This window comes from Dendropsophus ebraccatus, chromosome 12, assembly GCF_027789765.1.
Source record: "Dendropsophus ebraccatus isolate aDenEbr1 chromosome 12, aDenEbr1.pat, whole genome shotgun sequence".
In the NCBI taxonomy this organism is placed as follows: domain Eukaryota; kingdom Metazoa; phylum Chordata; class Amphibia; order Anura; family Hylidae; genus Dendropsophus; species Dendropsophus ebraccatus.
The window spans coordinates 78559266-78587213 of NC_091465.1; the positions used below are offsets into that span (position 1 = coordinate 78559266).

The 27948-nt window shown below is 41.9% G+C and overlaps 1 protein-coding gene across 1 annotated transcript; it reads left to right on the forward strand.

Annotated features, from left to right (window-relative positions):
- Positions 1-1590: 1590 nt before the first annotated feature.
- Positions 1591-25547, forward strand: LOC138769269 (putative uncharacterized protein DDB_G0282133). The gene is made up of 7 exons (XM_069947627.1): positions 1591-1666; positions 9184-9300; positions 10074-10223; positions 10865-11005; positions 17274-17405; positions 18444-18596; positions 18688-25547. Exons 1-7 carry the CDS (start codon positions 1603-1605, stop codon positions 24969-24971), a joined length of 7041 nt encoding a protein of 2346 aa, XP_069803728.1. The 5' UTR covers positions 1591-1602; the 3' UTR covers positions 24972-25547.
- The last annotated feature ends 2401 nt before the right edge of the window (positions 25548-27948 follow it).

The window sequence follows — 27948 nt, forward strand, 5'->3', positions numbered from 1 at the left end:
GGGTCCTGTTTGTAATGATCTGAAGGCTACAAATCAGCATCTGAAAGCCCTGGTGATCGAATGTGGTATGATATGGTAAAACAGATAATGGCTGTCCTAAGGTAACATCCCCCTTAAGCTTTTGTTTACATGAAAATGGACAAACCCTTTATAGTATTTTTATAAAATTCCCGTAAGATACCACCTATATATTATAAAAGCTCTAAAGCTTCACATTCATGTAGTAGGTCCAAGATGTCTTCCTGTTTTTCCAAAATCTAAGAAAAGCCTTAACATCATGAAGAAGACATTGAGCGGAATTTATCAAAACAGGTGCACATTAAAGTCTTGGGCCCCCCCCAGCCAGGGCCCTGACCTAAACCCAATTGAGCCTCTCTGGAGAGACTTGAAAATGGCGTCTACCAACATTCACCATCCATCCAAAAACGTGTTGTATCATTCCCAAGAAGACTCATGGCTGTATTAACTCAGAAGGGAGGGGTCTTTTACTCAATACTGAGAAAAAGGTCTGAATACTTATCATCATGTGATAGTTCAGTTTTTTTTCGCTCAATAAATTTGCAAAAATATCTACATTTCTGTCAAGAAGGGGTGCAGAGTGTACAGTAAAGGAGAAGTCTGGTGATTTATAAAATCCTGAAGCCGGCAGGGGGGAAATTGATTACAAGTACAAAATTACCTCTCCCTGTGCCCCTGGTGAGCGGTGGGACCAGCCTTGGGAGACTCGCCGGAAGGCGTTTTCCCACCGAGTTGTGATAACATCACAACTCAGGGGAAGAGGCCTGTCCCGGTGGAAGGACTGGCCGCTCAGCCAACCATTGACTGACGTGTCGTTCCACCCGAGTCACTGACTGCCAGGGAGGCCAGTCCATCAGCCGGGTCATGACGTCTCATCGCTGGAGATCCCGGAGTCCTGTAGAAGTCTTGCGGCTAGTCCTGCAGCTCACCGCGGGCACAGGGATTGGTAAGTTCATACTTGTAATCATTTTTCCCCCTGCTCCTGCCGGATTTTATAAATCAGTGGACTTCTCCTTTAATGAGCAAAAAATTTAACTTTTTTGAACTTATCAAATGACTGCAAAGAGACAATGAAAAATTTTAAGAGTCTGAATACTTTCTGTAGATCCCATCAGTTGCCACCCAACCCCCCACCACCAATCAATTTATTATCCTGTGTCCTCTGAAGGGGAATAGGAAATTGAGATAGGAAGAAGACCCAACTTCACTCACTGTCAGCCCGGTAAACGGTATTTGAGTCACTAAAATAATCTCTAATAATTGATCACAATGGGAATACTTCAGGTCACTTCATGGAAACTTCCTATTCTTTGATCTCAGGTCTCATCCTTCTTCAGGAGGAGATGATGCACTTTGCTTTGGGGCTTTTTGCAGCAGTGATCTCCAGGCTGATTATCGTTCTCTCTCTCTCTCGGTACAACATGATAATTATTGCTTTGGATAGTTTTCACATATGTTACTCATCCCCATGGATGCAGGGAGGGGAGGTTCCCGGGCGTTTCTGATGGGTGATGCAGGATAATGGTACAGGTATATATACTCCATGCCATGCCCTGGGACGAGGCACAAGGGGGAGCACTACAGATGGGTGCGCACATCATGGGGAGGTCCCTGCTTCTATGCTGCCTTGTGGTTTTGCTCGTTCCAGGTAAGATTTATTATTATTCAATATGCCAAGAAGATTAACAGTATTGTATGTTAAAGAAATATAGACAGTAAACAATTCCTTTAATCCAGAATTGAAGGGACCTGATTCCAGATTATCAGATGATTTTCAAATGTTCATATAAGTTACTTGTTGCACTTGTTATTGTAATGCAAATATTGACTACGCTTTATGTGAAGAATTGCAACCATTGTTATCATGGTGAACTAGAAGCAAGTTTATAGTATCGTTCGTATCCATCATACACAACTATTGCAGAGTCAAGCCTGTTTGTGGCTGCCTTATTAGTGTGTATTATGGAAAGATTACCAAGTAGATTTACCTGCAGTCCTATGTAAAAATTGCAAACTTTTAAGCAATTTTTTAAAAACGTATCATAACACCAAAGAACAAACTTAGCACTGCTACATCCACTGGTCCTAAGTTATTATGCAACCAAATCCAGTCTCAGGGTCTCCAAATTTTTTACTAGAAAATGGGGCTGTTCAAAAACAAAAAATAATATTCTCAATTTATCTGAAAGTAAAATTATCTTGCAAAATGTTTATTAGAAACTGATTGGTTGTCACTGCTCTGCAGAGAAATGGGACAACCCCCGAGGGTCTTGATCTTGAGCACTCAGATTGCTATTGATCCTTTGACTGTGTGTGCACCATTACATGACGCCCAGTGGTGACTGAACCCATTCAGACCCAACCCTTCTGCCTTTTCCTATTGTAAAAATGTAGCAGGACTGAATATATCAATCAATAGGTGTTGTTAGAGCTTTCTAATCCTCATGGGGAATTATGGTTCCATACAACCTCCACAGAGGAATGAAGTTGTAAGGTGGACTCCAAAGACTTGTAAGGGGCCCCAATACCTTTGTAAGGGACTATGTGGAGTTTTTCTCTGTTAGGCTTTGCTTGAAATCAATAGAAAAGAAAAATTATACCATGCAATAGATAAAGGGGTTCGGAATTTATAAATAAATAAATAAATAAATAAATATATATATATATATATATATATATATACAACTGGTTTCAGAAAGTTTTACAGGTTTGTATATTAGAAAAAAAAAAAAAAAAAAAAATCTTCCAGTACTTATCAGCTGCTGTATATCCTGCAGTAAGTGGTGTATTCTTTCTAGTCTGACACAGTGCTCTCTGCTGCCACCTCTGTCCATGTCAGGAACAGTAGCAAATCCTCATGGAAAACCTCTCCTGCTCCGGACAGTTCCTGACATGGACAGAGGTGGCAGCAGAGAGCTTTGTGTCAGACTGGAGAATACACCACTTCCTGCAGGACATACAGCAGCTGATAAATACTGGAAGACTTGAGATTTTATTTTAAATAGAAGCAATTTACAAATCTGTAGAACATGAAATCAGGCGATTAAAAAATATTCTCTGAACTACTTCTTTAATTGTGTTATAACTTCTAGAGTGTCAGATTTGAGATATTGGGCCTCATTCTGCTGCTTTCTGCATCCAGATAGATGTGAATCATAGAGATGCTAATCATCTGTATACATTATTGCTTGTGGTTTGGGCAGGATGAGAATATACATGGTAATGATCCAAGTACAATGATATTTACATATGTATCTAAGATTTAATGAAGTCAGCTGTGCTGGGCGCGGGTGAGAAACCTCTGGGTGTATGAGTGAGCGGGAAGAGGGTGGGAGACATCATAAACTAAGAGAGATCATCTCCATTCCTGAATTACTCAATGAAGCAAGAGAAAGTGCTGATCATGTGAGATGTAATCACTGTTATTAATAGCGGCGGTCCGGGCTGGGTGTAGTGTATACGAGCGGCAGGTGTGCGATAACACAACCACCACACCTTGGACAGAGAAACTAGTCTCTAGTATAATTGATGATTGGGTTTGGAGTCATTTACAATACATATCAATATCAATCTTGTAGGATGGTAATTAACCCCTTAAGGACGGAGGCAATTTTCATTTTTGCGTTTTCGTTTTTTTCCTCCTTGTGTTTAAAAGGCCATAGCCCTTCCCTACAGACCCACATGAGACCTTATTTTTTGCGCCACTCATTTTACTTTGCAATGGCAGACTTAATTTTTGCATAAAATATGCTGCGAATCCAGAAAAAAATTATATGCGCGGTGAAATAAAAAAAAAAATGCAATTCTTTTTATTTGTAGGGATTTGTTTTTACGCTGTCGTATGGTAAAACTGACATGTTATATATGTTTCTTTAGTTGGTACGATTAACCCCTAGACGACCCTGGACGTAGGGTTACGTCATGGAAGTCTGTCCCCAGACGACCCATGACGTAACCTTACGTCATGGGTGTTATTCCCGCTATGAAGCGCGCTCCGCTCCGCTTCATAGGAGGTGGGGGCCGGCTGCAGTGAGCAGCCGGGACCTCACCGGTAATGACACGCTGCAGCGATCGCGCTGCCGCGTGTCATTAACCCCTTAAACGCCGCAGCGTTTAAGTGTAAGTGACAGGGGGAGTCCCCTGTCACTTACCGATCGGGACCCCCGCAGTGTGACTGCGGGGGTCCCGATCGGTAAAACGGACTGCAGGAGGTCTCTCACCTGCCTCCATGCGGTCCGATCGGCGCTCTGCTGCACTGAGCCTGCACAGGCAGGCTCAATTAGCAGAGCGCCGATAACACTGATCAATGCTATGTCTATGGCATAGCATTCATCAGTGTAAAAATCAAACTAGTGAATGTAAAAGTCCCCCAAAGGGACTTCAAATGTGTAAAAAAAAAAAAGTTCAAAACACTAACACACTACCCCAAAACCCCTCCCCCAATAAAAGTCTAAATCACCCCCCTTTCCCATTATATAAATAAAACATATAAAAATGAATAAATAGATAAACATATAATATACCGTAGCGTGCGTAATTGTCCGATCTATTAAAATATAACAAGCGTCATTGCGACCGGTAAACGGCGTACACGAAAAGAGGGGAAAAAGTGCGCAGATTACCGATTTTATGTTACATTATATATTAAAAAAAATCAATAAAAAGTGATCAAAACGTCCGATCTTCACAAATATGGTATTAATAAAAAGTAGAGATCATGGCGGAAAAAATGACACCCCATACAGCCCCATAGGTGAAAAAATAAAACCGTTATAAGCGTCACAATAGGCCCATTTTATTAATATTTAATTGGCAAAAAAACGGATTTCATAAAAAAAAAAATCTATAACATTAGAGAATCTGTGTAACCTGCATATGGTTGTGTTCGGACTGACCTATAGAATAATGGTATCATGTCGCTGTTACCCTATAGTGCATTACGTAGACACAGGAACCCCCCAAACGTTACCATATTGCATTCTTTTTTGCGATTTCACCAATTTATGGCTTCATAAATAATATATTTGGGATTCCATCATACATGTTATGGTAAAATGAATGACGCCATTACAAAGTACAACTATTCCTGTAAAAAACAAGCACTTACATGGCTTGTAGATAGAAAACTGAGAGTGCTAGAGCTCTTAGAAGGGGAGGAGGGAAAAACGGAAACACTAAGATCAAAATTTGCGCGGTCCACTGGGTCATTTTGGGCCTGGTCCTCAAAGGGTTAAAGCGATATGTAACTTGCATAATTTTTATTTTATTTGACGGCTTTTAAAATAATAAAACATTTACAGAAAATAAACGTTCCTTTAAAATCGCTCTGTTCCCATCCTTATCCTTATAGCACTTTTATCCTTTGGTCTATGGGGCTGGTTGCAGTGTCATTTTTTGCGTTGTGATCTGTACTTTCTATCGGTACCTTGATGGACATATATGTGACTTTTTGATTGCTTTTTAATACGATTTTTCTGGATTTGATGCGACCAAAAATGCGCAATTTTGCACTTTTGCAGGTTTTTGCACTAACGCCGTTTACCTTGCTTGAACAGGAATGAGATCATTTAATAGTTCGACGATTACGCACGTGCCGATACCAAATCAGACTTTTATTAGGGGAGGGGATTTTTTATAAATAAAAAAATATATATTTTTTTAAACTTATACAGAAATTACAATTTCTAATATAACTACACTGATCTCTCATAGAGATCAGTGTAGTATGCTTTATACAGCACTGATCAATGAGATCGGTGCTCTATTCGTCTGGTCTGCTGCAGACCAGATCAATAGAATATACAATCATATAGATTGTAAGCCCTTGCGGGCAGGGTCCTCTACTCTGAACTCCCCTAACAACGAGATGGTGTAAATGTATGTCATATGTCGTTAAGGAGTTAAAGGAATTGTCCAGTTTTTACATCCCGATTACTTCCAGGCGAATATTCTATTACGGTAGGGTGCGGAGCCTGTGAAATCACTTGGATCACTGGATCAAGTTGCTAGAACCTTCCCCATTGTTCATGCCATCCTAATTGTAGACAGTATATTATGGAGCAGAAAGAGCCAAACAGATTGATACAGGGTGGTCCAAAAGTAGGTGGACAGCATGTGTAATTGGGTTATGAAGGGGGAGATTTATCAAACATGGGGTAAAGTGGAACTGGCTCAGTTGCCCCTAGCAACCAATCAGATTCCACCTTTCATTTTCCAGAGTCTGTAAGCAATGAAAGATGGAATCTGATTGGTTGCTAGGGGCAACTGAGCCAGTTTCACTTTACACCATGTTTGATAAATCTCCCCCTTCATAATTCTATTACACATACTGTCCACCTACTTTTGGACCACCCTGTATATAGTTTTATGGGGAAAATATTCAATATGATATATAACATCCCTTTAAATCCTTGCTAAGTATTGGAGTCCAGTGGGCGGTCCTTCTTAATAACTGACAGCTGCCTCTGTATTCACACTGACTTGAGCTGCCAATTGAACTAAGCATTAAAAGAGCAGGGACGTAAAGGAATAAAAGAGCATAAAATGAATCTATATTTATCAACCTGCTCAGATCTTTGTGCTCAATAACATCATGCAGGTCAGACACCATGTTTAACATGACAGGTTCCCTCTTAATGCATCACCTAGATATACTAGATCCAGGTACTGAAAAATTTTCTTTTTTTAATCAATTTCTATTTTCTGATTGTATATATATTTTTTAAATTTTATTTTTAGTACATTATTATGGGGACTGCCATGTTGCCTGAGTTGTTAATGCCCCATTTCCATGAATGAGAAACATTACTGTACATACTCTGTGACCTTTTCAGAGGTCATTTACAGAAAAGGGGAGGCTGCCTCCTCCTTATCATCACAGCAGAACAGGAAGTATCAGCTTAGTTTCAGGCTTGGTGGTCATAATTAAAACAATGATTGCAAGATTCAGGGTTACTTCAAAATATAGATAGTAAAATAAATAAAAAAAATTGACATAATTAAAGTTTTAAAGTTCATGTATCACCTAGATTTTGTTTTACTGATTATATCCAGATACAGGAACAAGTTTTTTTTTTACTTACCCGTTTCTATTTTCTGAATTTTATTTTATTTTTTACATTGTTATGGGGGGCTGCCATCTTGGGCGAGCTGTTAGTTGTAACGACAGGAGTTGTGGATCCGCTGAGTCCCTGCTAGCAATGGTGTAGCTGCACCAGGGAGTGGAGTCTAAGGGGCCGCTGGTCTTCACCAGTGCCTTGGACTTACTGCGGCAGGCGACCCCCATGTACCTACCCCTGGCTAGGCTTGCTAATGGTGGCAGGCGAGGCTCAGCTAGAGACACGTAGGTAGACAGCAGGACAGCAACAGGGCTCACAGCTGGAAGTACAAACAGCAGAGACACGGGCTGAAAGCACGGGCAGTAACAATGGGCAGGAACAACGGGAGCTGTAGCCACACACTAAGGGAAGCATGCAGAGGATCCAACAGGGAAGGTCAGGACAGATGTGCTATTTATAGGGGAAGTGATTGGTGCAACTGTCCAATTAAATGACAGAAAGCTGGCGCACGCACGCCCTAGGAGGAGGGGACGCGCCAGTGTAGGAGGAGACGGGCGCATGGCAGGGTAAGGCGCCAAAAGGGGCCAAAGAGACTGCGGCACCGGACCCCCACACATGGCCTCCGGTGCCCACGGACAGAGGGGAGCAACACTGAGTGAAACGGCGGCGGCCCAAAGCCCGGGACGCCGCCGCGACCGTAACATTAGTCACAGAAATTATTAAAGTGGCTCTACAATGTAAAGAGTTCAGCTAACAGCCCCTATATCTAAGCTACCTGAGTTCCTTTTCATTTTAACAGGTGGAATAGGATGTTATGGATAACTGTGGTGACACCTAAAATTCTTGGATAAGTGGACTCCCAATGGGCCATCTCCTCAATTTATTCTCATTTTAAAATTAAGCTGGCCATGTGATCGGTTTACTTCTGCAAGGGGTGTGAATAAGTGGCAGCAGTCACTAAAGGTAATATGGAGTATTACACCTCACTAGAGATGAGCGAACCTCGAGTATGTTCGGGTTCGTCCAAACCCAAACTCTCAGCACTACCGCTGGCTGAAAAAGTTTCTTGCAACCCCAGGGATCCCCGGAAAACATGGATACAGTCTATGACCTATGGCTGTATCCATGTTTTTCAGGCAGCCTTAAGGATTCATCCAACTTCTTCAGCCACCGGTAATTAAATGCAGAGAGTTCTGGTTTGGACAAACCCCGAATGTACTCAAAGTACTCTACAGATAAGATCCACCACCGATTGCCAACAAAGACTGACGAACACTGTTCTATTACATAACACACTCTGTGCAATGAAAGTAACTCCCTGAGATTTCACCTACTAGACAAGAATAACAGGAAGATCATGATAAATTACCTCCTAATTATATATATATCTTCAGAATGTATGTGTTCTGTATAAACAGGCCTTACAAGGGAAACATGTCACTGCCCTTCTGGAGTGAGCAGAATGTTCTATATACAGCATGTGTTATACGGTGGATATGGTGGACATGGCCTATAACTAAAAAAAAAAAAAAAAAATTATATATATATATATATATATATATATATAAAATGTAAAATACCCCACTACACACATTTCCAAACCCAGATTTTACTTCAACAAAGGAGTTTTTGAACAAAAATACTTAAATACATTTAGGGGGACCCCTATATAAACCAATGTTTGGACATGTCAGGAAACATCATTGATATTTGTCTTTGAACTGGGATGAAACCAGTACCTGGAACAATGAGGTACCAGTGCTGGTGAGGATTGGATTGACAATTGGCGCTTTAACCTTTGAGGGTGTAATGTAGAAGCTGTAACTTAGCCCTGGACTGTAAGTAAGTAAATCATTGTGGAATTTGTGAATTAGGTTGGGTGGATGGATGAAGAGTGTGACCCCTACTTTCCAGGCATTGATGCAGTTCAAATGCCAACTACTGTATAGCGGTTATGACAAAAAGGAAAATTTCAACAAAAATTGTAAAATATATTGGGGAAAAAAAACACCACCTAATATGGCACACAAAATTGACAATTATAGACAAAATGCTGTAACTTTATGGGCCAAACTTCTAAAGCATTTTCTGTTTTTGTATTTTTTAGCTTACTCCTTGAAGTGTCACACATGCGTAGGTAATGGCAAAGAGTGCACTCCGACCGAAGTGACATGTCTTGGAGATGGTGACATGTGCTCCACCTCAGCCCTGTACATAGACTCCTGTAAGTCCTTGCTTATCATTGTATTATTGTTCTAGCTGTTATGCCCCAATGAGTATAGTTCTACTGTGCTACCTAACTGGTTGGACTTGGGCCCAAACTTGGAGATAGAGGTTACATACTCTCTAGGTTTTCACCCTTTATTCTGCTCCAGTATGTGGGTTCAGGTGTTTTTCCAGTAATGGCCCTGTAGTCTGTCAACCCTGGTTCAAAGCACATGAGATACAGAAATAGGTGAGGCTAGTGCTGACATGGGTGGTAGGGTGGAGGTGAGGCTAGTGCTGATATGGGTGGTAGGGTGGAGGTGAGGCTAGTGCTGATATGGGTGGTAGGGTGGAGGTGAGGCTAGTGCTGTAGCCAGGTAGTAGAGTCAGATTCGAGTAGAAGAGTCCTGACAGGTGGCACTGGTTCAAGGTCATTGCTCTGGATCTTGAAACATTACAGTAGCCCTAAGGCTTCAACCAGCCAGGTCACCCTAGTTTTTATAGAATATGGAATTGCTGGTCTGTAAAGGCTTTTCTTTCTATGGCCATAGTCATCCCTTGGTCGGTTATATACTAAGAGTACATTTCTAGTGTTCGGGAATAGAAACACGTAGTAGCACTCACCCGTACTTCAGCTTAGCGACTTTATTGCATCCACAAGTTGTGGGGAGGGGAAGGGTTCAGGTGTGTTCGCGTCCTGGGACGGCCGTTTCGGGGATACGCCCCCTTTGTCGACCACATTTCTAGTGTTGCTGCGGATAAGTGAATTAACATTTTCTTCTTTTTATGAAGTTCCATGTAAGGTGAGGAAAGTTTTCAAGGGTTGTATCAACTCAACAACACCTTCCAAGAAACTATCAATATCCCCAAATGAGATGACCATCCTATCCCTGCAGCAGGAGGTGTGCAACTCAGATCTGTGCAACACACATGACGTCTCAGGTACAGTAGTGGCACATATTCGGATCATTTTCTTTGCATCTATTGGGGCCAATAACTTGTATTGTCACAGAAGACAACTTAAGGTGGGCTTGGTCCTCAAAGTCACCATGAAAGTTGACCATTCTCCACTGGCTACTGGGTCACATTATGGGCAAGATTAGGGTTATATTTGGTATAATAGACGCAGTAGAACCCATCAGGATACTTGCCTGATTTGGGTGAAGACTCAAAATTTTAGAGATCATACTTGACGCAATGGTTGATGGATCAATAAAGGAAACCATTGTTTTTCAAGCTTCTTCTAGATTCTTATATAGTAAACAATCTCAAAACCGAATGTACTTGTCTACTTATTAGCATGACTATGAGCCATGTCTTACATGAGTTTAGGTTTCCGACGAGGTGGTCGGCAATTAGATGGCCCCCAGGAATTTGTCAGATTCCATGACAGCCATCTGTATGATACTCATAATGGTCATACTGGTAGACACAGATCTAAACTATTTGACCAATTTTGATCAAATCCACAAGATCTACAAGAGCTGATCTAGTTATACTTGGTGACATAAGATAACTTGGTAATTTGAATGTAAGTTGGTTCATTTTTGCTTTTCTCTAAAATATTGTGTACCTATTTTCAGATCCCAAAAGCAATTTAAATGATCTCTATTGTTACTCGTGTACATCTCCTGGTGCCAGCTGCAACAGTGGGACAATGAAGCCAATGAAGTGCATGGGAGAGCAGAACCGTTGTTTTGACATGAAAGTCTTAGGTTCCTTTGGTAAGTAAAAAGAGATGAGAATGGTTGTATATGATATGTATATAGTCAGTCAAAGCTAGTCAGGAAAGCTAAAAGAGAGATGCAGGCACCATAGGGTGAAATCCGGGAGAAAGGTGGTGAAAACAAAGGCAATTTTATTTGCTGACCTTATGATGTTGTACAACATCTGCAAATGCTCTCAGTGAAGAGAATGATGGAGGTCGGAGCAGCCACAGGTTTCTAGGTTGCTGGAATCCTAAGCCACTGGGTCCCAACATGAGATGCAAAGTGGTGGGGTGTTGAGTCCCCGCAGTTGGCAGCCGATATGGGACAAAGTCCAAAGCAGGTGCTACTAAAAACACATTTATTTGTCTCAAGGTCAAAGTCCCTTGAGACAAATAAATGTGTTTTTAGTAGTACCTGTTTTGGACTTTGTCCCATATCTACTGTCAACCAGCGCCTGTCAAGGTTTCGTCTACATCCACCGCTGCCAACTGCGGAGACTCGACACCCCACCACTCACAGGGTCATGTAAAGAGGCACTGTTGGAATGTGTTGGATTAACCTTAACACTCCCAGGCTATGTTCAAATTTTTGAGGCCATCTTTTTGGACAGCGGTCATTTTGATGGCAAAAGACAGCCATCGCGATCATTATTTGTGGCCGTTATTATCAAAATATGGCTTTCTTTGGCTTTCAAAAAAAAAAACGGCTGCAAAATGACAATGTGTGAACATAGTCTCGGGGATTTCAAATAGTGATGAGCGAATAGTAAGATATTCGAATATTCGATATTCGTACGAATATCCCGCGAATATTCGAATATTCGATCGAATATTCGATCCCATTAACCCCTTAAGGACAGAGCCTGAAATGGCCTTAAGGACAGAGACAAATTTTATGAATATGACCAGTGTCACTTTATTCATTAATAACTTCGGGATGCTTTTACCTATCCGGCTGATTCTGAGATTGTTTTCTAGTGACATATTGTACTTCACATTTCTGGTAAATTGGAGTCGATACTCATAACGAATCTTTATGAAAAACACCAAAATAACGTGAAAAATTGTGAAAAAATGCATTTTTCCAACTTTGAAACCTTTCTGCTTATACAGAAAATGGTTATGCCACATAAATTATATATTAAATAGCATTAGCAACATGTCTACTTTATGTTAGCGGCATTTATTAAACTATATTTAATTTTTTTTAGACAATAGGAAGCTTAAAACATTAGCGGCAATTTTCCAAATTTTTTGCAAAATTTCAAAATCAGATATTTTTAGGGACCTGTTCAGGTTCAAAGTGTATTTGAGGGGCCTGTATGTTAGAAAGCTCCACAAAGCACCCCATTTCAGAAACTGAACCCCCCAAACTCTGCAAATGCACATCCAGAAAGTTTTTTTAACTCTTTAGGGGAGTCACAAAAATAAAAGCGAAGTGTGTAAGAAATTTGAAAATTTTTATTTTCTGTGCAGAGATTTTATTGTAATCCAATATCTTTCATAATGATAAACCTATTACCAGAGAAATGCACCCCAATATTTATTGCCCCATTTCTGCAGTTTATAGAAATACCCCATATGTGGCCCTATTGTGCTATTTGACGCAACACAAGCCTCAGATATAAGGGAGCGCCTAGTGAATTTCAACGCCTCTGTTATATTTGGTCATTTTTGACCGTACCACTTCAGGTTGGCAGAGGCTCTGGGGTGCCAAAACCTAAAAAACACCCCTAAAGTGACACCATTTAGAAAACTGCACCCCTCAAGGAATGTAACAAGGGTTGTGGTGAGCATCTGGACCCCACAGGTGCTTCACAGATTTTCAGAACAATGTGGTGTAAAAAAGGAAAAATTCTATTTTTTACACTAAAATGTTGTTCTAGCCTTCATTTTTCATTTTTACAAGGGGATAAAAAAAACACCAAACATGTAGCGCAGTTTCTCCCGAGTACAGAAATACCCCACATGTGGACATAAAGTGCCAAGTGGGCGCAGGACGGGCCTCCAAAGGAAAGGAGCGCCAATTGGCCTTTGCAAGCTGGATTTTACTGGAATGGATTTCAAGGGTCATGTCGCATTTACAGAGCCCTCGTGCTGCCAAAACACTGGAAACCCCCCACAAGTGACCCCATTCTGGAAACTACACCCCTCAAGGAATCTAACAAAAGGGTGCAGTGAGCATATGGACCCCACTAGTGACGGGCACAAATGTGGAACAATGTGACGTGAAAGGGAAAAATTTCATTTTTTCACTTTCACGGCACAAATGTGGCCGTCATTAAGGGGTCCATATCCTCACTGCACCCCTTGTTAGATTCCTTGAGGGGTGTAGTTTCCAGAATGGGGTCACTTGTGGGGGGTTTCCAGTGTTTTGGCAGCACGAGGGCTCTGTAAATGCGACATGGCGTTCATCATCCATTCTGGCCACATCCAGCCTGCAAAATCCAAATGGCGCTCTTTCCCTTCGGAGGCCTGCCCTGCACCCACATGGCGCTTTATGTCCACATGTGGGGTATTAACGGACTCAGGGGGAATTGCTCTACACATTTTGTGTGTTTTCTTCTCTTTTAACCCCTTGTGAAAATGAAAAATTTAAGGCTAAACCAACATTATAGTGTAAAAAATGTAATATTTCATTTTCAGGCCATATTGTTCCACATTTGTGCCCGTCACCAGTGGGGTCCATATGCTCACTACACCCCTTGTTACATTCCCTGAGGGGTGTAGTTTCCATAATGGGGTCACTTGTGGGGGGTTCAACTGTCTTGGCAACACAGGGGCCTTTTAAATGCAACATGGCCCCTCGAAGTCCATTCCTGCCAAATCCAGCCTCAAAAAGCCAAATGGCGCTCCTTCCCTTTGGAGGCTTACCCTGCACCCGCATGGCACTTTATGTCCACATGTGGGGTATTTCCGTACTCTACACATTTAGTGTTTTTTTTATCTTTTAACCCCTTGTGAAAATGAAAAAATCAAGACAAGATCAATGATTTAGTGTAAAAATTAAACATTTTTTACACTAAATGTTGGTCTAAACTTGATTATTTCCTTTTCCACAAGGGGTTAAAATAGAAAGTGAACACAAAGCGTGTAGGGAAATTTCCCCTCAGTACGAAAATACCCCACATGTGGACATAATGTGCCATATGGGCACAGGGCAAGCCACCAAAGGGACAGAGCGCCATTTGGAGGCTGGAATGGAGGATGGAGGCCATGTCGCATTTACAAAGCTCCTGTTCTGCCAGGACAGTAGAAACCCCCCACAAGTGACTCCATTATGGAAACTACACCCCATAAGGAATCCAACAAGGGGGTACAGTGAGCATATGGACCCCACTTTTCACCAGGGGGCCATATCCCCACTGCCCCCCTCGTTAGATTCCTTATGGGGTGTAGTTTCAAGAATGGGGTCACTTGTGGGGAGTTTCTACTGTCCTGGCCGCACAGAGGCTTTGTAATTGCATCATGGTATCCTCTAATGGGAATGGCGGCCATACCTATTTAGCTGGGGAAAAGGGACAATTATTAATTTATTTGGGGGTATTAGGCCAATTATTAGTTTATAAGGTTGAACATGACAGGTGTCCATCAAATTCAACCTGTGTTGATCCAGAGGAAGGCAAAAAACCCTCGTGAGGCAGACGACAGTAGCCTCATCACAGGGGAAAAATTCCTTCCTGACTCCATAATGGCAATTAGAATAGTCCCTGGATCAACGTGACCCCTGAAATAGGAATAAGGGACAGAATTTAGATAATGTAGAACTCGATGACGTGTGGTGCGCCTTGAAGCGATCCAGTATGCAGAGGCCGGGGGGATCAGGACAGGTGTCACACTGGAAAATGGTGTCCTTCCTGATCCCGGTGTTACGCCACACTCTGCACTTCTTCTGGGGTCTCCCTTTCTCCAGTGTGGGGGACGTCACCTGGAAAATGTTGCCCTGGTGCGATACGGGGTCCTTCATATCCAAAAGCGCTGGGTCCGCTCCATGGCTGCTAAATATTAGGGCTTTATTACTGCTTCTGATATTTTCGGATCGTACCGCAAGCTACAGTAGCTCGGGCAGCGGACCGGAAGAGGGGGTGCCGGTATAAAAGTTATACCCGTACAGGTGGTAACCTTTATCCAGCAGTGGGAAGATCAGTTCCCAGACGATCTCCCCACTAACTCGGAGGATGGGGGGGGGGGCATCTGGGGGCTGGATTTGGGTATCCCTTCCTTCATACACTCTAAGGGTAAGTGCACACTGCGGAATGGCGAAGGATAACCCTTTGTGCATTCCGCAGCTGGCACGCGCTGGCGGACTGATGGAGGAGCGCATCTACGCTCGTGTCACACTCCATTATATGCACTGGCGGATTCTGCCCTCTGTCCAAAGAATGAACGTGTTCATTCTTTGGTCGGACGACGGAATCTGCCCGTGCATAGAATGGAGTCTTTAACACGGGTGGAGACGCGCGCCTCCATCAGTCCACCGGCGGGTGCCAGCTGCGGAATGCACAAAGGGTTATCTTTCGCCATTCCTCAGTGTGCACGTACCCTGGATCTGTAAGTGTACCCTGAGGTACACTCAAAGAGTTTGTAGAATTTCACGCCATACCGTACGCTACGCTACCCCCAGACACGTCACTGGATGATGAGGATGATGAGGATGAATGGAGGAAAGAAGGATCCCCCCATTCATCCTCACTGGCTGTTTCGGTGTCAGAGGCAATAATAGCGTATGCGTCCGACGCCGAAAACACCCTGGGGGCCATCTTTATACGGGGATTAGTATATGGGGTATGTAAATGTGTAGTGGTGTAGTGTAGTGTAAAACTTTATTCCATGTAGTGTGGTGTAGTGTAGTGTTTTTTACGTGTTTTTTTGACAGTAAGAAAAAATATCCCTTCGCCAAGAAAGGAGCTGCTGATAAATGCCGCACTTATGTGCGGCACTTATCAGCAGACAGTGACGGTAGGATATAGGGGGGAAAAAATGCCCCTACGCCAAAAAGGAGGAGTTGCTGATCAGCGGCGCACTTATGTGCGATGCTGATCAGCACTCAGCGGCGTTAGAGCGCAAAAAAAGAAAAAAAAAATTGGGAAAAAAAAAAAAAATCTCTTTAACCCAAAGCAACTGATCAGTGAATGATATTCACTGATCAGCCACTAGGGGGCAGTAGAGCGACGCTGCCGGAGATTGCTGAGACCCGCCGAAGCCAAGGACCCGAGCGTTTCCGAAGATTTCCGACGCTGGACGACCGAACCCGGAAGTGAAGCGAAGAAGACGCGAGGACGGCGCGGACCGCAGATCTTCGCTCCGGACTCCCAGATCAGGTGAGTATGGTACACCTGCACCACACACACCTGTTCTGCACCCCTCAGCTACCTAGCTGAGGGGTGCAGAATCCGACAAAACTGTTTTTTTTACAGTTTGATCGCCATGATGGGCCGGCCGGTACTGTCCGGCTTATCACGGCGATCGTGGGGGTGGCATCGGCGCCATCTTTCCCCAGTACACTAATGGCGATTGGTGCTATCTCGGACAGCACCAATCGCCATTGCTTTCCGGGTCACCGGGTCACCGATGACCCGGAAAGTTTTCTTTAGCTGCTATATGCTGATCTGTATTGATCAGCATATAGCAGCGATCGTCGGCACGGGAGGGGTTAATCAACCCCTGTGCCGACGAGCAGAGATGGCCTGCTATACATTATAGCAGGCCATCTTCCCCGACCGCTGTGTGTGAACACACAGCGATCGGGGAAACATCGGGCGTAAGTATACGCCCGTTTGCATTAAAGCCCACCCTGCGGGGGCGTATACGTGCGCCCGATGTCGTTAAGGGGTTAAAGTCTATGGGAACAAGTGTTCGATAAGTGAAAAACATCTATTTGACCATTTTGGAGAGTGAAACCGGAAGCTGGGGGATTTGAAGGCTTATCGAATATTTATCAAATATTCGCGGGATATTCGTACGAATATCGAATATTCGAATATCTCAGTATATCGAATATTCGAATATCTCACTATTCGATCGAATATCTATTCGATCGAACAGTATTCGCTCATCACTAATTTCAAATATTTGGGACCATCTAGTAAAATCTTTCTGGTGATTAGGATCTACCAGAATTTACTTCCTGAACTTAGCTGCAAGCGGTGACCAATATGATAGGTACTGATTTTAATGCAATTTCAAGACAAAACATACAGAATCATAAATTTTTTTTTCCTAAATCAAATTTTTTGAAAATTTTTATTTAATTTAATTCATTGTCTCTTTTTATCTCAAAAAAGGTGACATAGCGGATATCTACGTAAAAGGGTGTGGAGACATTCCATCTTGTACTAAGGACCTGGTTTTCTCTAGTCAAACATCTTCCGTGTCTGTCCAGTGCTGTAACGGAAACCACTGCAACAGTAACACAGGTACAGTCCAATATAGAATATACAGTAAATGGTTTGCAGAATTTCAGTAGTTCTTAAGAAGCATTTATGATCCATTCCAGAGACGACTTCCCATCCCGGACAAGCCCCCAAGTACAGACCACTGGCATGGTTTAATGGCAGCTTATGGCTATGTTACCATGTTTTTTCTTGCCCGTTTAGGTGTCTAGTTTAGGTGAACTAATTGCCGTTTGGGTGTGTCTTTAATGGAAAAGTCAATTGAGTTTAATAGTAAAGACAATGAAAAGACAGTGAAAAAATAATTGTCATGAACTTTATTTGACATCCGCCTCAAAAGACATCCGTCATTTAATACACTGTGGGCAAATGACGTCCGTTATTCCATAGACTTCAATGCACTTCATTGAAGCCAATTAAAATAATGCAGTAACAGACTTTAGTGTGAAGCCTATCGATGACTTAAGTCCATCGGTCTCAAACCTTCATGAAGTTAACATGGTCTCAAATCAAAGGTGGTGGGCAGCTATATATGTTTTTAATATTCTACACAATCACTAACATTGTTGAAAACTTTGTACATAGGGTAAAACGAGTGTAATAGTAAACGGTGACTTAAAGAGGTTGTCCTGGAAATTTATTTTTTTACTTTTCCTCTATCCATAGGTTTTGTTATGAATACAGACGCAGGTCCGGCACGTGACCCCCAGCTCGATTCATTCCTATGGAGCTGCCGAAAAGAGCTTAGCTTGCACTTTTCCCACTTACTTGGCTGTCTCCAACAGCTCCATAGGAATGAAGAGAGTTGCAGGTCATATGCCCTACCCACAGCTCTATTCTTAACAAAGAAGCCAGGGGCCAGTATGGAGATTGGCAGGGGGTATGGAGGTCGGAACCACCAAAATCTCTTGCTTTCTTCCCGGACAACCTTTTTAAGTGTTTTCAGAGATAGTAAAAAAACAAGAACAAAAACAAGCAGAACAAAACAGAGGTATAGGTCCAGTGGTCTTTCAAAGGCAAAAATTACACTTGAAGAGCTTACAAATCATGTTTTATTTGTAGATTTTGAAGTTGAGGACAAGAAGCCCAACGGAATACAATGCTACAGCTGCAATACGCTTGGTGGGGCAAGTTGCGCGCCTGAAGAAGTAGAAAAAGCCCAATGCTATGGAGAACTGACAACTTGCTTAGAAGTAGCAGGCACAAGCATAAAAGGTAAACTGATATATAATACTTTATATACCTAGTTATATATGGTTAGTTATGCCATGTTTCGATATTGAGTCAAGTGTTTTTTTTTTCGAAGGTGACCGTCCTGTACCCACCATCATCAAAGGTTGTGCTACACCTTCAATGTGTGACTCCTCCGTCCTTCCCTTGTTACAAAAGTTGGGCAGCGCAACTGTCAAGTGCTGCAATGGAAGTCTCTGCAACAGCCAATTCTCAGAAAGTGGTCTCAAAGCCAGTGGCTACTATTTGCCCACAGGAAATGCTTCTCCGGGAACAGGTATCAAAAACAAACATTCTTCTGACGCTTCTTCTGGTAGACACTATGATAGCTCGATCAAAACAGGACATCACGCTAATAACAAGTATGGAACTGATAGCATGTCCCCATGGTCCCCAAGTTATAACACCAATTGCGAGGATGTTAATATTTTCAGTGCAGTTAATGGCCCCAATATGTCTCCTGGAAACAGCAATGATGAAGGCATCAAAGGTGGTTCATGGAACGGTAATAGTAACAGTGGCAATCCCAACCCATTTAACTCCTATAATGAGTATGGCAACACTGGTTCGGTACATAACCCAAGTATAACAACAACCCAAGTTAATCACGTCAACGACTTATCAATAGAGAACCCAAATTCAGTGTATGGCAGTGATATCTTTTCAGCTGGTGATCTCAGTACAGACAATGATGGTATCTTTGCTGAGATTGAAAGTCACACTTTGTCCAGTTCCATTAGTTACTCATATGGGGAAGACAATCTCAGTGATGACAACTCGATCCCGGACACACACCCAACATTTCCTGATCTCCAAAGCTTTGTTGACAACAATACTTTCCCTAACTCATATTATGACAACAATATGAACAACCCAAATAATAATGACTTTAACAGCTATGAGAGTGTCGGCTTCACCGATGTAGTTTTGGCAGACGTAGACCAGAATAAGGATCAATCCAGTTCTCCCACAGTGGTACCAAATAACATAGTGTCTAATAATTATGGGTCTGCTGGTAATTCTGGAAATAATAGCAGTGCTTACAACCCAAATATCACTTTATCAGCTAACAATGAGACCAGCGGTCACTCGATGAATTCTGATAGCAATGTAAATAGACAAGAACACAATGGCAGCGTTCAACATTTGACATCCACAACACCAAGGACCCATTATTCTGATAAAGATCAGCAAACTTCAGGATATGGCACTAACATTCATAATCAAAGCATTACTTCTAAAAATGTTTCTGGAAATTATATCACCATAGCAGGAAATAATACGATAGGAAGTGGAAACAGCTCTAGTGCTCACAGTCCTGGTGTCTTTAATGAGACTGAAGGTCACAATGTATCCAGTCCTAATAATTACTTAAACAATTTCAGTGCAGTTCCAGGAGGATCACCACTAGGTGGCGAACATGTATCAAGCACGCCTAGTGACAGTAACGATAGCTCCATCCCAGACGTGCCCCCAACTTTTCCAGATTTCACCAGTTCTAACGGGAAGGTTAACCAATACAGCACTCCCACAGTGGCTTCAAATAATATAGTTTCTAATAATTATGACTCTCTTGGTAATTCTGGGAGTAATAACAGTGCTTATAATACAGATATAATTATATTAGCGAACAACAAGGAGACCAGTGGTAACTCATCTGACACCATTAATACTGGCAGCAGTAATGGCGGCATTCAAAATTTCACATCCACAACATCCAAGACTCATAATTCATATATTAATCAGCACATTTCAGGACATACAGATATTGCTTCCAAAAATGTTTCTGGAAATTATATCCCTTCATCAGGAAATGCCTCTAGTGCTGGTGGAGAAAATGCATCAAGCACCCCTAGTAGCTCCATCTTGGACGCACACCCAACTTTTCCAGATTTCACCAGTTATGTTGACAGCAATATCAACTACCCAAATGATAATGACTTTAACAGCTATGAGAGTGCTGGCTTCACTGACATAGTCTACACTGATATGGACATGGATGTTGGTCAATACTCTTCTCCCACAGTTGTACCAGATAGCATAGTCTCTAACAGTTATGATTCCTCTGGTAAAAATGACTTTACTAGTTATGAGAGTGTCGGCTTTACAGAAATAGTTTACGAAATCATAGAAGAGAATAATGATCAATCCAGTTCTCCTACAGTGACACCAGACATTTCCAGTAGTCCCGATTCTGTTGGTAACTTAGGAAGTGATAACAGTGCATATAGTCCAAGTACTAATTTGTTAGCTAATAAAAATAAGACAAGTGATCACTCGGCTAATGGTAGCAATGTTATTGTCCAGAAAAATAATACCAATTCCAACCCTACAACACCAAAGACCTTCAATTCTGAAATTAATCAGCAAATTTCAGGATACAGCACCAATCTTTATAATACAGGTAACGCTAACACTAACTGTTCTCGAAAAAATATGTCCTCATCAGAAAACAATGCTGGAGGAGGTGGAAACACCTTTAGTGGTGGTCCTGCTTGTAACTGGATAGGAAGTCCCAATGTGTCCGGTCCATCGGGGCAAAACAATCTGAATACATTATCATCTGGAGGTTCAGCAGGTGGCAGGGAAGCTGTATCAGGCACCCCTAGCTATGACAGTGACTCCTTCCCAAATGCTCTTCCAACTTTTCCAGATTTCCCCAGTTATGTTGACAGCAATATGAACTACCCAAACAATAATGACTTAAACAGCTATGAGAGTGTCGGCTTCACAGAAGTAGTTTACACAGACGATGAAGGGGATGATGGCCAATCTGGTTCACCCACAGTGGTACCAGGCAGCATAGTTTCCAATAGTTATGATTCAGTTGGTGGTAATAATGACTGGAGTAGCTATGAGAGTGCCGGCTTCACTGACATAGTTTTAACAGATCAAGACGAGAACAATGATCAATCCAATTCTCCCACAGTGGTACCGGATAGCATACCATCCAATAATACTGGTCTTGTTGGTAATAATGACTGGAGTAGCTATGAGAGTGCCGGCTTCACTGACATAGTTTTAACAGATGAAGACGAGAACAATGTTCAATCCAATTCTCCCACAGTGGCACCAAATGGTTTATTTCCGAATAATAGCAGTGCTTGCAACTTAAATCTTACATTAACATCTAATAACAATGAGACCAGTGGCCACTCAGCTGACACAGTGAATATTGGTAGCAATGTAAATGTACAAGGAAATAACCCCAACATTCAACATCCGACACCTGCGACATCAAAGACACACGAGTCTGATATTAAGCAGCACATATCAGGACATGGCACTCATATTCAGAACACAGGCGTTGATTGCAAAAATGTTTCTGGAAATTATATCCCTTCATCGGGAACCAACACTGCAGGAAGTGGAAACACCTCTAGTCACAATGTATCCAGTCCTATTCATTATCCATCAGGGGAAAACCATCTAAGTGTATTATCACCAGGAGGATCAGCACAAGATCACAGTAACAATAACTCCATCCCGGACGTGCCCCCAACTTTTCCAGTTTTCCCCAGTTATGTTGACAGCAGTATTGTTCCCAACTCATATCATGACAATAATATGAACAACCCAAATAACAATGACTTTAACAGCTACGAGAGTGCCGGCTTCACTGATGTAGTTTATACAGACAAAGACGGCAAGGGTGACCAATCCAGCTCTCCCACAGTGGTACCAGATAACATGGTTCCTAATAGTTATCATTCTGGTGGTTATTCTGGGACTGACTACAGTGCTCACAATCCAGCTAACAATAACAAGACCAATGGCCACTCATCCGACACAGTGAATATTGCTAGCAATGTAAATAGACAAGGAAATAATGGCAGCATTCAGTATTTGACAACCACAACCCATAAGTCTGATATTAAGCACCACATTACAGGACATGGCACTAATAGTTATAATTCAGGTATTGCTAACAATAATGGTTCTGGAAATTATATCTCCTCATCAGGAAACTACAATGCAGGAAGTGGAAACTCCTCTAGTGCTGACACCTCTGGGTCCTCTTCATATGGTGGACACACTAATATGCCCGGGAGTAATGAATCCTCAACTACTTACACCGGTTCAGGAAATAGTACCGGAATGACCAATGGATGGAACAGCAGCGATAATTCTTCTAACTACAATCTAGCAGTGCCTGTGGGATATACCAATATCCCTGAAAGTAACCACACCTCACCTTCCTATGGCAGCTCCAGTAATGGAACTGGGATGACAAATGAATGGACCAATAGCAATGACTCTATTCACAATATGGCAATACCTGGGGGGTACAACAACATCCCTGGAAATAACCATTCCTCCACTTCTTATACTGGTAATGAGACTGGCGTACCTAATCAATGGACTAATAATTATAGCTCTAATATGTCAGTGCCAGGGGCATATGCCAATATTCCTGCAAGGGATGGTTCCTCAACGTCTTACACCAGCTATGGCAATGACTCTAGTCACAATATGGCAATACCTGTGGGGTACAACAACTTCCCTGGAAATAACCACTCCTCCACTTCTTATACTGGTAATGAGACTGGCGTACCTAATCAATGGACTAATAATTATAGCTCTAATATGTCAGTGCCAGGGGCATATGCCAATATTCCTGCAAGGGATGGTTCCTCCACGTCTTACACCAGCTATGGCAATGACTCTAGTCACAATATGGCAATACCTGGGGGGTACAACAACTTCCCTGGAAATAACCACTCCTCCACTTCTTATACTGGTAATGAGACTGGCGTACCTAATCAATGGACTAATAATTATAGCTCTAATATGTCAGTGCCAGGGGCATATGCCAATATTCCTGGAAGAAATGGTTCCTTAACCTCTTACACCAGCTACGACAATGACTCCAGTCACAATATGGCAATACCTGTGGGGTACAGCAACATCCCTGGAAGCAATCATTCTTCAACCTCTTATATTGGTAATGGTACTGGGATGTCCAATGAATGGACCCATAACAATAGTTTAAGTCCTAATATGTCAGTGCCAGGGGCATATGCTAATATTCCTGGAAGGGATGGTTCCTCAACTTCTTACACCAATTCTGGTAATGGTACTAGGCTAACCAATGAACCTATTAACAGCAATGACACCAGTCAAAATATACCAATACCAGTGGGGTACAGCAACATCCCCGGAAGTAATCACTCCTCGACCTCTTATACTGGTGATGGTAGCGGGATGTCCAATGAATCGACCCATAGCAATAGTTTTAACCCTAATATGTCAGTGCCAGGGGTGTATGCCAATATCCCTGGAGGTAATTATACCTCAACCTATGATAACGGAGCTGGGTTTGTCAATGAATGGTTTGATAACAATAACTCCACCAATGGAAATAGCAGCAGCTTGGTTGGTCAATGGGATAGCATTGAATCCTATCTAAATCATGTGTTGTCTGGGGCCAATAACAATGAGTCATACTCTAACACTAGTTCTTGGCTAGATGAAGCAGCATGGACCAATGGCTTTAACTATGATCCAAATATGGAGCCCAAGAATGACAGTAATGCTTCTTCTAATAACTACAATAATATCCAGAATTTTCTGTCAACACTCAATGGATTTGTCCATGGCAATAACAGCAAAAATGTCACTGAATGGATTCAAGGTAATAAGTTTCTCTCAAGTCTGTTGCCCCCTGGTCTTATAAATAATGGCTCAGGTCCATCTGGCTATAATATAAATCCCATATTTAATGGATCTCTTAGTGACTATTTTAAGAACCTGGGTGTTCCATGGAACAACAGTAATATTAACAAAATACCATCCATATTTTCTGGGGGTAACACTGGGGCCTTCAATATTAGCAATTTAGGTAGTGGATTGGGTGATATTATGCATAATCCAAATCTGATGAATCCATTTGGAAATCATGGTGGCTCTTCCTATAGCTCAGAACGGAATCCTTCCAACAGTGGATCTTCTTATAACTCAAATCCAAATAGTAATGGCTATGGGGGCTCAGGGTTCAATGGCCAACCAAACAGCAACGTCAATGGAATGTCATCAGGGGGTTATAATGATGGATCGATCAATGGCAATGGCTATAACTCATATGCATTGCCCCCAGGTGAAAGCAACAATGATGGTAGAACAGATGGCAATGGCAATAGCTACAACTCAAATCACATGGGCCATGGCCAGAATGGGTCAGTGTTGGAGAATGGCCATGGGTCGATTCCAGTTAGAAGTACAAATGATACAGCTGGCGGTGGGGGAGCTGGCAACAGTACTGGAGGTGGATTCAATTTGTTCAATAGTGCCTCCTCTATGTGGACAAAATCCGGGAACTTTGTCATCTTCTCGGCCATCGCTCTGCTGGTACTGAGCTGAACACAGCTCTTGTTGAGTGAAGTGCAAGTGTCGGTTCTGTAGTACTTTGTTTTTATAAGTTATTATGTCTGTAATATGTCCATTGTATGTATGTTCACATTTATATATTGTTCTATTTTTGTTGTCTACCATTGTTGTTTTGAAGGCTATCTAGTGTTTTTTATCTTCCAATTTGAAAATGCATATTTCCCTGAGTATAATATGAATGTATAATACAGACTCAGTTCATGAAGCCTTGCATACCTTGTAAAATACATAAATCGGCACCTTAATATGTCCTCAGAACCACAACCCACTTTCATGTTAAACCTACAACCTTCATTCTGGAGTCTGAGGACTAAACAGTCTCTCCAAAAACTGGATTTAGAGAGTAAATAAAAACTTACTGATCTAGAAGAGCTGAGTATATCTATGCAACTAATCTGTTTTTGACCTTTTAAGCTGACTGAAACCTTTATACCTCAACCTATGTTCATACATCATGTAAAACCAATGAAGTGTTTTGGATACATGTAATACCACAGGTGAATGCATTTGACCTTTGAAAAAATAAAATATGTAAATAATACAAAGAAATACTTTGGTGTCCTTTTTTTTACTGAGAACCGGCCTCTACATTATTCCTGTGCGCATGGAGCCTGTTCATGTAAATAAATTGAAATCTAGACTAGCTCAGAGCTGGTGTAGGTTTCACTGTATTTTTTCCTCCGGCAAAATAATAAATGCGGTGCACTCAGCTGCCTAACCCCCCGTAATGCCCCCTCCTCGCTCCACTATCACAGGAGGTGCAGATGGGCCTGATGCGAATAAAATATACACAAATAGACCATTTGCAAATATTTTTACTCCAATCAGGCCCACCTGAGCCTAAAAAAGGCGTTATAGCCTTTTATTAAATCTTCCCCATAGTGTTTAACCAGTGCGCCTTCAATTGATGTACTGATACAGAAGAGCTGAGTATATCAAGGCAACTGAGCTCTGTCTGACAGGTCAAAGACCTTTTAAGCTGATTGAAAGCTTTATACCTCAACCTATGTTCAAACATCATGTAAAACCAATTAAATGTTTTGGATACATGTAATTCCACAGGTCAATGCATTTGACCTGTAAAATAATAAAATATGTAAATAATACAAAGAAATACCTTGGTGTCCATGGTTTTATGAGAACCTCGTTTTAGTATCCTGACATACATCTGCACTATACTGTACATCGAGAAATATATTCTGTATATACCTCTGACATTTACACCCTTAGACAGACATAACTAGTGCAGCCTCCAATTGATAGGAGTAAAATGATTATCTTAGTGTAGCCATTGATTTAAACTTGCAATTGTGCTGGGACTTTCTGCTTGGAGAGAGGAAAAGAGAGCTGTATCATCTGACTCTCAGCTAGGAACAGACTGTGAAATATAGAAAGATTAGAATGGTAAAGCAGGATACTTTATATGGGGAATATAGCAAATGGCAAATAAATGACATTTGGCTTTGAATATGACTGGTCACCAGGATGGAAGATGTCAGAGCTGCTGTGACAAAGAGCAATACAACAATATATTACAAGATATCGTCATGAGAAAAATTCACAAGAGTAATGTGATAGGAGACATTCTGGCTCCTCTCCAGTTATTCTTTATTGTATTTTTTTTTCTGTACAAATAAATGGTACGGTAAAAAATGAAAAAAATAGAAATAAAATAAATAAATAAGGAACTGACTGAGAAAAATTTCCAGTGCAGATAGTCCTATGTCTTTGTAGAAAGTTTCTCTAGTCATTCAGGTATTTTGTCAGCCTTAAAGTGACACTGTCACCCCCTTTTGGCATTCTGACTTGGGTAAATTTAGCAGTTTTCATACCCTATTTTATATCATATGTCGTGGTGCTTGTTCAAGAAAAAGTGATCTTTTATCAACTGCAGATTGTGCCAAATGGGTAGGGCTTCACGGAAACAGTGCCATTAGCCCCACCCACAACACCACAGTTGGATCAGCCCCTCTGTAGCGTCATCAGCCCCGCCCACTCGAAGTCCATTTGTATGGGCCGACCTAGAGGGGATGGGGCCTAGACCTTTAGGCCAGCCTGTTCCAATGGTGGATGAGGGGGCGGGGCCAATGGCGATGTGGTGGGCGGGACTAAGTGGCGCTGTTGCCACGAAGCCCTGTCCACTTAGCGCAATCTGCAATTGATAAAAGATCACTTTTTACTTGAACAAGCACCATGACGTATAATATAAAATAAGGTATGAAAACTGCTAAATTTACCTTTTACACCTGTGCAGAAAGGGGGTGATATAAAAAAATGTCAAAGGTTTTGATCACTCGGGGTCGCTGCTAAGACCCCCACTGATCTGGAGGATGGGGGGAGTAGCACAGTAGTGTATTTCCCTCCCCATCTGTTAAAGGGGTTATGCAGCTTTAGAAATACATGGCCACTTTCTTCTAGAGACAGCACTTTAGCCCCCTATTGTGCAGGAGGTGCCGAGGATAAAGGTATGTCTCTTTCCTTTTACCTCTGCACCATTCACATGCAGTTAGTCATTGACTCTTCAGTCCGGCCCCCATAGTGCTGACTTGACCCATCCCTGTCCGGCTCACTCCATTGATGATCATTAGAAAGGGCGGGCTGGTCGGGGGCGGATTGTCGCTATGGGGATGGGCAGTGCTCCTAATTGTCTTTCTGGACCGAGGAGTAAAAGACTTACTGTACGGGAATGGCGCTGAGGAGGAAGGTAAGAGAAATACCTTCATTCTCGGTGCTTCCTGCGCCATAGAAACATATCAGAAGGTAACCTTCTTGTAACCTGTTAATAGTTCCCCTTTAATTGCAAGTTTTCTTTTTTTTTTTTGGACAGTGTCCGTGTAATAAAACAAATATTCATATAATTTTTTTAAATGAAAAATTATCTGTAACAAGTTTCCCGGTGAGTGCAGAGAGCATCATGCCACATGGCGTCATAGTCATGCAAGAAGAAAAA